Consider the following 13,415-nt stretch of genomic DNA (forward strand, 5'->3'; position numbering starts at 1 on the left):
AGAAATATAACAGGAAAATATTCAGGAGATAGTACATAGAAAAGTTGGCTATTAAGATCACCTATATTGTCTTTTCCTTTCTTTTTAGCCCTTCTGAAAAAATTCAGTAAGAAAGACATTAGATGGGCCCAAGCAACGTAGGCGTCCACATGTTGGGGGGATCTTTGGGGGCGGGTGTGGTGCCTCAAGCAGAGCAGGCAGTGGCGTGGAGCAAGCTAATGGAGTGTGTATGGTGCACGGGGCTTTCACTCCCCAGAGAGCCAGTCGGTACAGTGTCATAGTGGAGCAGGGTATGGAGGATGTCTCTGGTGGGGAGAGCAGTACAAAGAAGAGGGGATAGCCACAAAAGATTGGTTACTTAGGGGAGTTGATCAAATGAGTAGATATATTAAGGATGATAGGTGCTCAATTTTTTGAGGGGGGTAGGGGCGGATACCAGTGATTGAACTTGAGGGGCACCACCTAGCCATATCCCCAGCCCTATTTTGTATTTTATTTAGAGACAGGGTCTCACTGAATTTCTTAGCACCTTGCTAAATTGCTGAAGCTGGCTTTGAACTCACAATCCTCCTGCCTCGGCCTCCCAAGCTATTGGGATTACAGGAGTGCACTACCACACCCAGCCTAGATAGATGTTCAATTTTTTATCTGAGAAAGCAGTTACACATGTGAAAAAGAAGAAAATTCAAGTGAATGTTGTGATTTTGGAAAGAAGGTACAGGTGTGAACTCATGGTTCTCAACATATAAGTAGATACAAATGTAACAAATAACAATAAATACAGTGTGTGTCCAAGGTGGGTTTACAGCAGTGAGCATGCCAGTTTCCAGATCTTGGTTTATAAATATCCTGCTCAGTTAAAAGGAGCTAGAGCTCCTTGGAGAAATGGCTGATTGTAGCCCTTGGGCAAGGAAAGTACAAGATGAACCTAGAACCTTTTATGCCAGGAAGTAAAGAAGTGTTCAAAGAGTGATGAGGAAGCCAACTTGAGGGCTCCCATTGGCCAAATTTGAACAGCAAAATAAGCATTGATATTAACAGATTACAACCAACTAAATAAAATAAGAATTCACGAGTCCATAGTGATGTACCTAATGAAATCAATGATTTCTAAGTGTGAATCAAGAACATAATATCAACAGTCAATCTTAAGTATAAGCAGATTCCATATTTGCATATTTGCCTACTTGATGATAAAATCTGTGACTCAAAATCAATACTTGCAGTTCTTTGGCCACAAATTATTCTCAGACATGAAGAGCAGTGAAAAAATTGAGTCACCCCCAAACACGTTCTCAGCCAAGGTCAAACAAGGCAATGCTCTGTCTTCCTTTTCTAGTTCTCACACTGTGATCTGGTGTTCCTTTTATAGTTTTACTTAGGGCTACATTTTTAAAAATTTCGTCCAGTTTATTAGGGATTTGCTCTTTAAAACAGCCCCCAAACAGAGTTAAAGTCCTGTCTATTGCTCCTGAATGCAGAAAGACGGTGCTCTGCCTTATGGAGAGGAAAACTTGGTCCAGAGCTGCTGGCCATGAGTTCAGTAAATATAAAGCCACAATATATGATATTCAGTCACAGTATACATTTAAATAAAGTGCCTTGAAAGACATAGAGCAAGATTATGTATTAACGAATGACAGACATATTGTGGCCAAAGGCTCACAGGAATCCAACGCTCTATTTTCCATAGCATCAGTGACTCAGGGTTTTCTTCTTTGGTGTTGGTGGTAACTTTGAAGAACATAATTACCTACCAATTACTTTCTGCCTATTAACCTGATGAGAATTGACTGTACACACAATATATTAAAAACAAAGTGGAAAGAATAACTTGACAGCTGATCACAGTGAACATTATCAGAAATTGTGTAAAGCAGAGTCATGTGCCACCTGCTAGGACAGGTGGAGAACACAGTGTCACCTCTGTGTTCTTCAGTCAGAAGTCCATCCCTGCATTTAATCAGGAGGCAGCACTGACAACCCAAATGGAGGAATATTCTAAAAAATAACTGGCCTGTCATTTTGAAAGTATTACAATCAGGGCATTTGGTTCCATTTTGGAGACTAAAGAAACTTGACAGTTACAATACAGTCTTCTGAACTGGGTGCTTTTGCTGTAAAGAACTTTTTTGAAATCCTGAAGAAACTCAAATGGAGTCAAAGATTAGACAGTAGGGAAGAATCAATGTTAATGTCCTGATTGAGATGGTTGTTTTGTCGCTTTGTAATAGAATATCCTTGTAGGAAATGCTTAAAGTATTCTGAGAGTGTTGGTACATGTCATTCACCACTTACTTTCAAATAGTTCAGGAAAATAGTTACTTGCATTTTTTCTGTGACTTTGAAATTTTCTTTTTCAAAAAAATTGTTTCCGCAGAAGGAAACAAAGGTGCAATAAATAGCATTAGTAGAGACAAAAGAAAAAGGTCATTGATGTTTAACTGACGTGTATTACCAGAGAAGAGTGAGGACACTTCGTGACAGCAGCTTTCACAGAATAGACATCCAGAGATCCAGTCTTTCCCAGTGTGGCTGGCGTGGATCACAGGAGAGAGTGTGCTCTTTCCCTCTAAAGTTTTCAGCTTGAAATTTCTCACTGCTACAACCAGCAAGTCAAGAGTAACAGAGACATAAAAGCTTATTTTTGCAGACACTGTGAAATATTACTAGAGTCATTATCCTGGCCCACCCATGATTGAGAAAACAAGGATTCTGAGGAACAAAGGCAGCAGATCTCAGCTAAAACATCTGAGGGAGGTGCTGCCAGGTGTACCCAGACGTGAGGTTGATCCACAGATACAGGGGTGAGCTAAGACCTGAAGGAGGGTGGTGCAGCAAGAGGTAGTGTGAAGTCTTTTTAAAAGTGTGAAGTTAGTAATGTCCTGGGCGGGTCTGGTTTGAAGAGAGTGATGACTAACAGCAAGTGTGCTGGCCAGTCCTGCAGTCCAGCTGTGAGGGTTGGATTTTCACACTTTGGGCTGACCAGCGACTTAACTTTAAAGGTGATCCTTTGCTAGAATGTTTAGTACAAAGACAAAAAAATCTTTATAGTGCTGTCCAATTTATTTTTTATATTTTTGATGCTCTTAATATAACTTATATTTATTGTTACACAAGTTTACATTAGAATTCATTGGGTTGGTTGTTTTTTTTTAATGTAGTTTACTGTAGACTGTTATTCAATAGAGCATTTGCTTTTTGGCATCATGAGAAGAATTCCTTCAAATATATTATTTGATGTTTTGCACTGGATATTGCTGAACTGTTAAAGGTGCTATCTAGGAATTCATATTTATTATATTCTGAGATATATATATATATATATATATATATATATGATTTACTTTGTATATATAGTTGGCCTTTCATATGGGGGAAAAAACTATCTGTAATGAATACGTATAGAATTTTCTTCTTGACATTTTCCCCAAATGATACTGAATAACAGCTATCTACATAGACATTATATTAGGCATCAGAACCATCTGGAGATGATTCAAAGTCTACATGAGGTTATACATCTGTATATCACAGCATTTGATATGAGGGACTTGAGCATCTGCAAATTGGACTATCTATGGGGAATCCTGAAACCAGTCCCTCACAGAAAATGAGGGATGACTACACTACATTAAAAAATGATTCACGTTTAACTTATACTCTGACTTGCTTTTTGCTCAGTAATCACTGAAATTTTAGACTAGGCTTGTGCAGTGCCAAGGTAGCCTGAAGATCTCATTTACTAGTGAATGCCTAGAGCCAAGTGTTTCTGCTGTGTACTACTGTCAGGTGACCTCCATACATTTCTTATTTAATCGTGTCCTCTTATCCTTTATTTCCAACAGTTTATAATATACTACTAATATCCAGAATTTATATTTTCTTCCTCCCTTCTGGTCATATGGATAAATATATATATATATATTCTAAAAAACTACTTCAATATATGTGTTAACGACAAGCTCATGTTATTTTTCCAAAAATTTTCTTGTATGATTAGGATGCATCTTATTACATGGCAGTACATTTTATATGCTGGCAAATATGCTATTTGTGTTTTTGCATTCTAGTTCTTATTAAAGATATGTTAAGTGATATAAACCAGGTACAGAAAGGCAGATACTGCATGATATCCCTCATTTTTGAGATCTAAAACAGCTAACATTACAGAAACACAGAATAGAACAGTGGCTTCCAGAATCTGGGGAGTTTGGGGGCAAGGAGTAGAAAGAAATTGGTACAAAATTAGGAGGAATAAGTTCTGGTGTTTTATTGCACAGTGGGAAATAATAGTTTTAAAAAAACTATTTTAAGATTATAGGAAGAGAGGTTTTTGAATGTTTTCATCACAAAGAAATAATAAATGTTTGAGGGGGTGGATATGCTAAATTACCCTGATTTGATCTTTTCATGATGTATACATGTATCAAAACATTACATTGTACCCCATGTATATGTACAGTTTTTACAATTAAAATATTCTGAAATGCAAAAAAAGATTTAGAATAATTTTCATGGTTATAATTTTAAAGACAGCATAATAGTCTGTCATTTACATTTTTCTCATCCAGTAAATATTCCCATTGTTAGACATTTAGGTTTCTTCTGGGTTTTGTTACCTAACCCAGGTTCAGAGACTGATCCGATAGCAAAACTAATGCCCATTTGAGAGACAATGTTAGGGAGAAAGAAAGGCTTTATTCCTTTATTCAGTGGCCAGAGAATGGAGAAGAGGGAGCTTTGCTCACAAATCATCTTCTCAATTCCATGGGGTTGAGGGGCTACAACGGAGGATAAGAATAAGGAAGGAGAGGGACAGGCCAGTAAAGGGAAGGGGTACTCATGTATTTACTGGGCCTTTCATGGTCTGGTGTTTCTGCTCATGATAGTATAGGTGTCTTTGGTCTCAAGGGAACCAGGGAAGACCAGGCAAATCTAGGTCTAGTTAACCATATATTATAGTTTTGGACATGACACATCTTAAATGATCAATGTGTCTATGTGCAGTCCTGAGTAGACAAAAGTTAAGGCAATAAAGGAAACAGACTCAACATGGAGGCCAAGATCCACGCCTTTCCCTCCCATTTAGTCACCTGTGGAAAACCTGGAGGCCCAAGTGAAGAGTCAGTGTTTTCCTCAAAAGCGGTTTTCAGGATCCCAAAGAGTAACCTAGGCAACTGTTAGTCATCTTAATCCACCCATCAGAGGTGAGAGAGAGAGTAGAGCTAGTGGGAAACTAATAATGCACCCTCCAGCTATGTGGCCTCCAAAAGTAGAGATTTTTTTAAAGTCCATTAAGAGCAAATGAAGCTAGAGGGTTTAGTTAGGTTTTTTTTTTTTTCCCCCTCAATATCTGTTTCTTTACTTTTGCAAAAGTTATTATCCTAGCTTCCACTAAAATTTATGTGCATGCAACTTTTTACTGCTGTACTTACAATACTATCATCTATGAGAATTCCTACTGGGGAAGGATCTAAGCATCTTTTTTCTTTTTAAATAATTTTCTGCGGCTGGGGATGTGGCTCAAGCGGTAACACGCTCGCTTGGCATGCGTGGGGCGCTGGGTTCCAGCCTCAGCACCACCTAAAAGAAAATAAAGATGTTGTGTCCGCCGAAAACTGAAAAATAAGTATTTAAAAAAATCCCCCCTCTCTCTCTCTCATTCTCTCCCCCCTCTCTCTCCCTCTCTCTTAAAAAAATAATAATAATTTTCTAATACAAGCAAAGTATAAGTAAATATGAATTTTTGCTATGTGTATTGACAAAATTGGTAAGATTTTCCAAAGAGTTTATACCAATTTAGAGTAAATAGTTAATGGTTTTATCACATCCTCTACAACGGATCCCTATATTTTTAATTTTATTTAATTAATGGTGTTAATGTATTTTCCTAGTATGAGCAAGGATTAACTTTTTTTTACCTTGTAAAAGTTGTATTGCTTCTTCTACCAGTTGATTCTATTGAATTTGCCAGTCGTAGAGTTTGGATCATAAAAATGGTGGTTTTTATGGAGATAGCTCATAAAAGTTCATAATGCTGCCCCTCATTTTGAATTCTCTCCTCTCACCTGGAAACTGGGAAATCAAAAGGCCACATCCACATTTATATAGTACTATTAGCACTTAAGAACAATTGGATGTCTGTGTTCTAGTGAAACAGTGTCATATCTGTTTAAAAACCTTCTATTTCATTTCAGATTTTTTAAAATTTGCACTTGGACATAGTGAGAATTTGTTGTGTCTGAACACCTAGAAAGAAACTTGTACCCAGATCTGGAGGGTGAATTTTGAAATACTAGTAACAAGGAAAGAGTTAATGGACACTGAAAGCTAACATGCAGAGGAGTGGTGGAGGCTGAGATCAGCAGAGTCAGGTCCTTCTGACTGGGGAGGGGAATTGTTTTTCAGGCAGTGTCTAAAGGAACCAAGGACAGGAAGATGATCAAGTGAGAATGTAATGTTATTTCTCTCATTTGTTTACTGTATTTTCTAATAGATTACTTGATGCTTTTAATTGGTTATTTTCCACAGCATGCCTGTCTCTCCTTCCTCTCACTTTTTAATTTCGTGACAAGTGAGTCAATGACATCTTTCTGGGTATTTTTATGAAGCAGCATCCTTATAGGAGATTCTATATTCTAGCTCCCAAGGGTGCATTCAGTGATTAAGTGTAAAAATTCGTCCAGGCACATGATGGAGCCACATTAAACTGCTGCTGCCCACAGGCTGTTCGACAGCTGTCTGCCTTGATATGATATTTAAATCACTGTGAGGCATTAGAATAGGAATACCAATTTGCAACCAAAACATGCCAGAAAAGTGAGAAACTTCAGACAAAAACAGCTCTAGACATCACTTTGAAGGGTTTGTGATAAGCAAATTGCAAATATCAGCACCTCCAAGCTGGAGATGTTACCCATAGGATTAGAAAAAGAATATTCTCATATGTAATCTCTCAAAGCCGAGAAAGCAAAACTAGATTGAATTAAATCGAGAAACCCAAAACTAATTTTAACTCCTACCTAGATGGGTATAGTAATTTCAAATGGTGAGTAATCTTGCTTTGGGTTTGAATTCCTGGATGATTGTAACAGTGTCTGAGTATATGGTCTGGATTGCTTCACGTGGTATTTTGCATGTAGAAGATGCTCAGCCTATGTAGAATTGTTTTCCCTTGGTTTCAATGAAAAAAGACTTTTTCACTAAAATGGCAATTGCCACATTTCTGTTCTTAATAAGGAAAACTTCCATCTGGTATACTCTAGGCATGTCACTGCCAAAGACCATTAAAGACATTTTTCATTTTTGTAGTGACAAACATAAATTTAAGGACATAAATGAACTGTCAGCATCATTGTAAATCCCTCTGTCACCAGGTCCTCTATGGTCATCAGGGCCAGCCTCAAGAACATGTGCCCTGTGCAGTTTTGTGGGTCTTGCACTTGGCTTAATGCTGTACCATCACCATCTTGGAATTAATCAGGGGCCATGTATTCTCATTTTGTACTGTCCCACAAGTTATGTAGCAGTCTGCTGGGTACCAACACTCTCTTATAAAGAGAGTTTACTTATCTTGAATTTTTTTGTGCCATTTATTAATGTGATACTGGGAATCAAACCCAGGGTCTCATACATGCTAAGCAAGTGCTCTACCAGTGAGCTACATCCCAGCCCTAATGTCTTTTTAAAAAACACTAGTTTGTTGTTAAAATATATTTGACTTTGTATACAACCAGAGATATGAAAAATTGTGCTCTGTGTAATAAGAATTGTAATGCATTCTGCTGTCATATATAAATAAAAAAGGAAAAAAAATATAAATATATATATATTTGTCAAGTCCATTTTCTCTTGCCTTCCCATTGCCTGTGGAAGCAGTGCCACAGAGGTGGCTGACACTGTGTTCCTGGCTTCTGACACAGCCAGAGGTAAAGCAGGAGTGCAGAGATGAAGCTGGAGGTCTTGGAAGATTTGTTACATTGAACAGATAAGTTACTTGATTTATCAGATCAGTAAATGTGCTGAAGATAATGAGAGACTTCTTTCTCACTATCTGAAGGGATTTCTGAACATTAAAAGTGGAAGACTGAAAAGATCCCTGAGGTGCTAATTTAGCATTGGAATTATCAGTAACCCTGCAGATTTTCAAATTTATATATATGTAGTAGTTACATATATATTTATGTGTGTGCATATAAATGTGGATACACATACACAAATGTCTTAGTTTGTATAGCGACAGGATCTAGAGGCAGTGGCAGAACACTGGCTCATTATAAGGCCATCCTTGGTTGCATCACCTCATGGTGTAGAGAGCAATGGCAGGAGTATGTGTGGGAACATCTGGAACCAGATGGGGTCAGGTTTGCTCATTCTGATATTCCTCCTGGGAGAACTACCACCCAAGGGCACACCCCAATGGCCTTAACTTCCACAAGGCCCCACCTCTTTAAGGTTCTGCCACTTCCCAGTTCCACTCCCCAGACCTAGCCTCCAATCACAGTGGAAACTTGTGGCACATTCAAGCCGTATCCAAACCACAGCGCATGGAGAATTCCCTTATACTTTCAATGTCTACAGGATCTGTTAGTGATGCCCCCTCTTTCATTCTGATAGTCGTTTCTGCCCTCCTCTTTTCCCATCAGTTACTCTAGCTAGATGTTGATTTATTTGATTGATCTTCTCAAAGAGCCAGCTTTCAGTTTTGTTTGTTTTCTCTATTGATTTCCTGTTGGAATTTCATTGATTTCTGCTCTAATTTTAGTTATTTCTGTTCCTATGCTTACTTTGAATTTAATGTGCTCTTTATCTCATTTCCTAAGGTGGAAACAGATTTTTTTTCCCCTTCTTTTCAATGCTTAAATTTTTCCTCTAAACACTGATTTTATTGCCCTTATTCTTTGCTCCTATTTTTGTTTTCCATTCCTTTTCTGCCTTTTATGGTTTTAATTGATCTTTTTATGCAATTTCATCATTTCTTCTTTCTTACTATATCAGTTGTACTTCTTTTTTTTTACTTTATTTAGTAGTTGCGTTATAATATGTCTTGTGAAACAGATCAATTAGCAATGAATTCCCTCAATTTTTGTTTGAGAAAGTCTTTACTTCTCTTTTACCCCCTTTTTTCCCCACCTGTGGTGTTGGGGATTTAACCCAGGCCTTGTGCATGTGAGGCAAGCACTCTACCAACTGAGCTATATCCCCAGCCCCACTTTTATCCTTTTGAAGGATGATGTCATGCAAAACAGGATTCTAAGTTAATGGTTTTTAAATATTTTGCTCCACTCTATACTTGATTGCATGGTTTCTAAAGAGAAGTTAGATATAATTCTTGTTCCTTGGTAGGTAGTGTTTTTCCCCTCTGGCTTCTTTCAGGACATTTTCATTAAATTCAATTTTCTGTAGGTTGAAAGTGGCAAGCCTACATGTAGGTTTGGGAGAATTTGTCCTGTTTAGTGTTCTCTGAGCTTCCTGGATCTGTAGTTCAATGTCTGACATTAATTTGGAGAAATTATTTTATTATTGTTCAAATATTTCCCCTGTTCTTTTCTCTATTCTCACAGTGCACATAAGTACATCTTTTGTAGTTGTTTCACAGTCTTTGGATTTTCTTTCTTTCTTTCTTTTCAGTTTTTGAAGTTTCTGTTGATATATTCTTTGGCTCAAAGATTTTTTTTTTTTCCCTCAACCCTATCTACTACTCATAATCCCATGAAATGTATTCTTTATTTGTTTCAGTATTTTGGATCTCTTAACATTTTATTTTTAGTTTTTTATTTGGATTTCCATCTTTCTACTTACATTCCCCTGTTCTTAACATGCCATCTTCATGTGCCTTCAAGAAAAAAAATGTGTGTTAAGTGGGCTTCTTTGAGGCATGAGTTATAGTGCTATGATAACAAGTTCATGTTATTGAGTCAGCTGTGTGCCAGATAGGTGCCTTTAACAGAGGCACACGTAAAACAAAGTTAAGTCCTGGTCAGTTGAAGACAGCATTGAGGGGCACACAGGAACCCAACCCTTGCATTCCCCAGGAGCAGTGCTTCAGGGTCATCTAGTCAGTGTTCATAGCAGGTTTAACACCTTACTACCATGAATAGCAAGACACAAATGTGTAGTTGCCATTGATTTATCAGGTTAATTTCACACCACTATAATAACAAACATTTGAAAATTTACTCCAAGCTACAGATGTTTCTTGTGTTCTGTGTTTATTTGCATGATGTATAGTTTCTATGTTTAATATATTCATATAAACTATTTAAGGGTGAAAAAGGACATGTAGAGGACTTTACCTTTGGCATATATAATATGAAACAGCAAAATATTTAAAGCAATATATATTTACTTATATATATATAAACATATATATATATATATATATATATATATATATATATATATATATATAAACATATATATATTCCTTGCTAAAACATACTTTTTACCTTAATAGCTTTCATTCAGTTTCATCTGATTACTAACTTTAAAATATATTTGATTTTAAGGAATTATATTTCCGAAAATAGAAAGTTATTTCACTAAAACCTATATGTCAACCACATATACTATTATATCACTCTACTATAAAACTTGATCACATGTGTGTGTGTGTGTGTGTGTGTGTGTGTGTGTGTAATATCACTCTCACTTTGAACCCCCATTCCTCTTTGTCTTTATAGTGTTTTATGAAAACTCTCCTGGCTTCCAGAGCCTAATAAACTTAATTGTGTATAGCTCATTGTGCAAATTGATTGGCTTTTGATACTTGTGAGTAAGGAATATCTTATTAGAATCAAGTAGATAAATTAGCTAATTGTATTTAACATACGAAGACAGGTGAAAATTGAGACTATTCAAAAGCAACATGAGAATAGAAGATAATTGACTATTCTTTCATCTTTCTTCTGATCAACCAAATATTAGACAAAACAAATTTGAGGTTTGTCTTTGAATAGAAAGCAGATGTGCTAAGCATATTCTTCAATTTGGGGTTTTTTTGTTTATTTTTATTTTTTAAAAATCTTAGATACTGTATCTTTATATACTGATTTTTTGTTGTTGTTGTTGTTGTTGTTTATTTTTTTTTTGTTTTCTCCAGGGGTGTATTGGGATGACTAAAATGAAACTCATGATTTCAGTTTTTGATTGACATCTCCTTAATACCTGGCATTTTATACCAATGCCAGGAATTAAATTTTATCTCTTCTCATCTTTAGGCAATATGATATTCTTCTAATGCATCACTTCTAATTTCGATTTTTGTGAAATGAGGTGAAAAAATATTCTTTGAGACCAATTATTACTGGGCTTTTGAGCTTCCTGGTTACTTTTGTCATTCAGTTACTATGTGGGAAAGTGTAAGCTATAAAGCAGTGCATTAATAGAAGTTGCTATTTCTCCTCATTAAACAAATTGAAGTTTATTTTTAAAAAAAAAAAATATTTCTTGTTTTATTTAGTACAAATGTCTCTTCAGCCAAAAATCTGTACTAATGGTTATTAGGCTTTTGGGCTTGGTTTTGTACTTTGTGATATTATAAAATGATTTCTATCAGATGTCTCTCACAGAAAACCAAGAAGTTGATGAAAACTGGTTTTATGGATGGAAAACTGAGGTACAGGGCAGCTCTGATTCTACTTCTTGATTTTGATATTCAGCCTGTTTTCTTGTCTGTTTCTAATTTCATTTGAAATTAGAAGTGACTCATTAGAAGAACAGCATATTGCCTAAAGATGAGAAGAGATAAACTTTAATTCCTAGCATTGGTATAAAGTGCCAGGCATCAAGGAGATGTCAATCAAAAACTGAAATTGTGAGTTCCATTTTAGTCGCCCCAACACCCTCCTGGAGAAAAAAAAAAAAAAAAATCAGTATATAAAAGATACAGTGTCTAAGATTTTATAAAAGCAAAAAAACCAAGGGGCTGGGGTTGTGGGTCAGTGGTCGAGTGCTTATAATATAATACCATATATAAATAAATAAAGGTCCATTAAAAACTAATAAAATATTTTAAAACAAAACAAATTGAAGAATAAGCAAATAGGTTTTTTGCTTCTTTTCTTTGCTTTTTGTTTTTTTAATACCCCTGTCTTACTGTGATGGAAAAGGATTCATATTTTGCTACAGCTGATGTTTTTCTCCTGCAGAGATATTCCCATGCCCTTGGTCAGCTCAGGAGTGGAGCATGGCAACCTGAGGGAGCTGGCGTTTGCGAGAATGAAGGACCTTGGAATACAGGTGAGAGTGATTTGGCTGTCAGTCCATCACTGTTGAGGAAAAAGGAACCTCACAGGCAAACACTCTGTGACAGTCCTCTTACAGACTGCTCCTACCAGGCAGGTTAGGACACCTGCATGCACTGAAGGTGTTCTGTGTAACCTGGGAGCGGAAGCACACAGCAGTGAAGGCTGCACTCTGTCCATCATCTCCTCTGCCTTCCTCTGTAGGCTTTTCAGTTGAATGGTTGTTTTTCCTACCTGCTTTGATTGCCAACTATGTGTTCAACTCCTGCTTTCAAAAACATTTTTCTTCTAAAGTATTAGGTGTTCAGGCTGTAGAAGAATAAGATGTGGTTCCCCAAAAGAAATTTGAAGAAACAAGGATTATGTGTAGGAAATAATTACCAAACAGTGCTGTTGCCCCACATAACCTGCTCCTTCACCCCATCCATGTTTATTTAAGTCACTTATTATTTTACAAATGTTTACTAATCACCTCCTCTCTGCTGGCGCTGGCAGAACAGAGGAATTTGTAACTTAACAGTCTCTCTCCTTGTAGTTGGTTCTTAAGTCAGAGGAAGGTTTGAAATTCAGTGCCCTAGATACTTCTTAGAGCTGCTGAAGAGAGAACAGGAGTGGGTCTACCCAAGGCACTGGTGGCTGGTTCTGTCTTCAGAGATTTGGATTCAGTGGGTGGGGATGTGGCACAGGCATCCACTGCACTTTGTACCTGGCTCTCATGCACAGTTCAAGCCTAGACCATGCTTTGAGAAACTCTGTTCCAAGAATTTCACATTGTGGACTTGCCTAAGATAGTTTGTATTTTCTCTCAAATAATTATTAAGAAAATTTTTCCGGGGCTGGGGATGTGGCTCAAGCGGTAGCGCGCTCGCCTGGCATGCGTGCGGCCCAGGTTCGATCCTCAGCACCACATACAAACAAAGATGTTGTGTCCGCCGAAAACTAAAAACTAAATATTAAAATTCTTTAAAAAAAAAAAAAAGAAAAGAAAAGAAAATTTTTCCGAAGATTTTTTGCCCAAAGAAAGTCTGTAAACAACATTGGCTTATTCTACAAAAAAAATAATAATAATAATAATTTTAAGTTCTAGAAAAGAAGTAAATGCATTTAGAGTGATTAAACAAGATTGTGTGCCTACTCTTGTTCTTCAGCCGTCCTTGTTCTACATCT

At 36.8% G+C, this 13,415-nt stretch overlaps 1 protein-coding gene across 1 annotated transcript in view; it reads left to right on the plus strand.

Moving 5' to 3' along the window:
- Elp3 (elongator acetyltransferase complex subunit 3) overlaps positions 1 to 13,415 on the plus strand; it is a 79,160-nt gene that overhangs the window by 38,625 nt on the left and 27,120 nt on the right. The window contains exon 11 of the mRNA XM_027926977.2: positions 12,153 to 12,243. Within this exon, the coding sequence (XP_027782778.1) occupies positions 12,153 to 12,243 (91 nt within the window). The remainder of the gene's footprint in view (positions 1 to 12,152; positions 12,244 to 13,415) is intronic.

The sequence above is a fragment of the Marmota flaviventris genome, chromosome 3 (genome assembly GCF_047511675.1).
Source record: "Marmota flaviventris isolate mMarFla1 chromosome 3, mMarFla1.hap1, whole genome shotgun sequence".
Classification (NCBI taxonomy): Eukaryota; Metazoa; Chordata; class Mammalia; order Rodentia; family Sciuridae; genus Marmota; species Marmota flaviventris.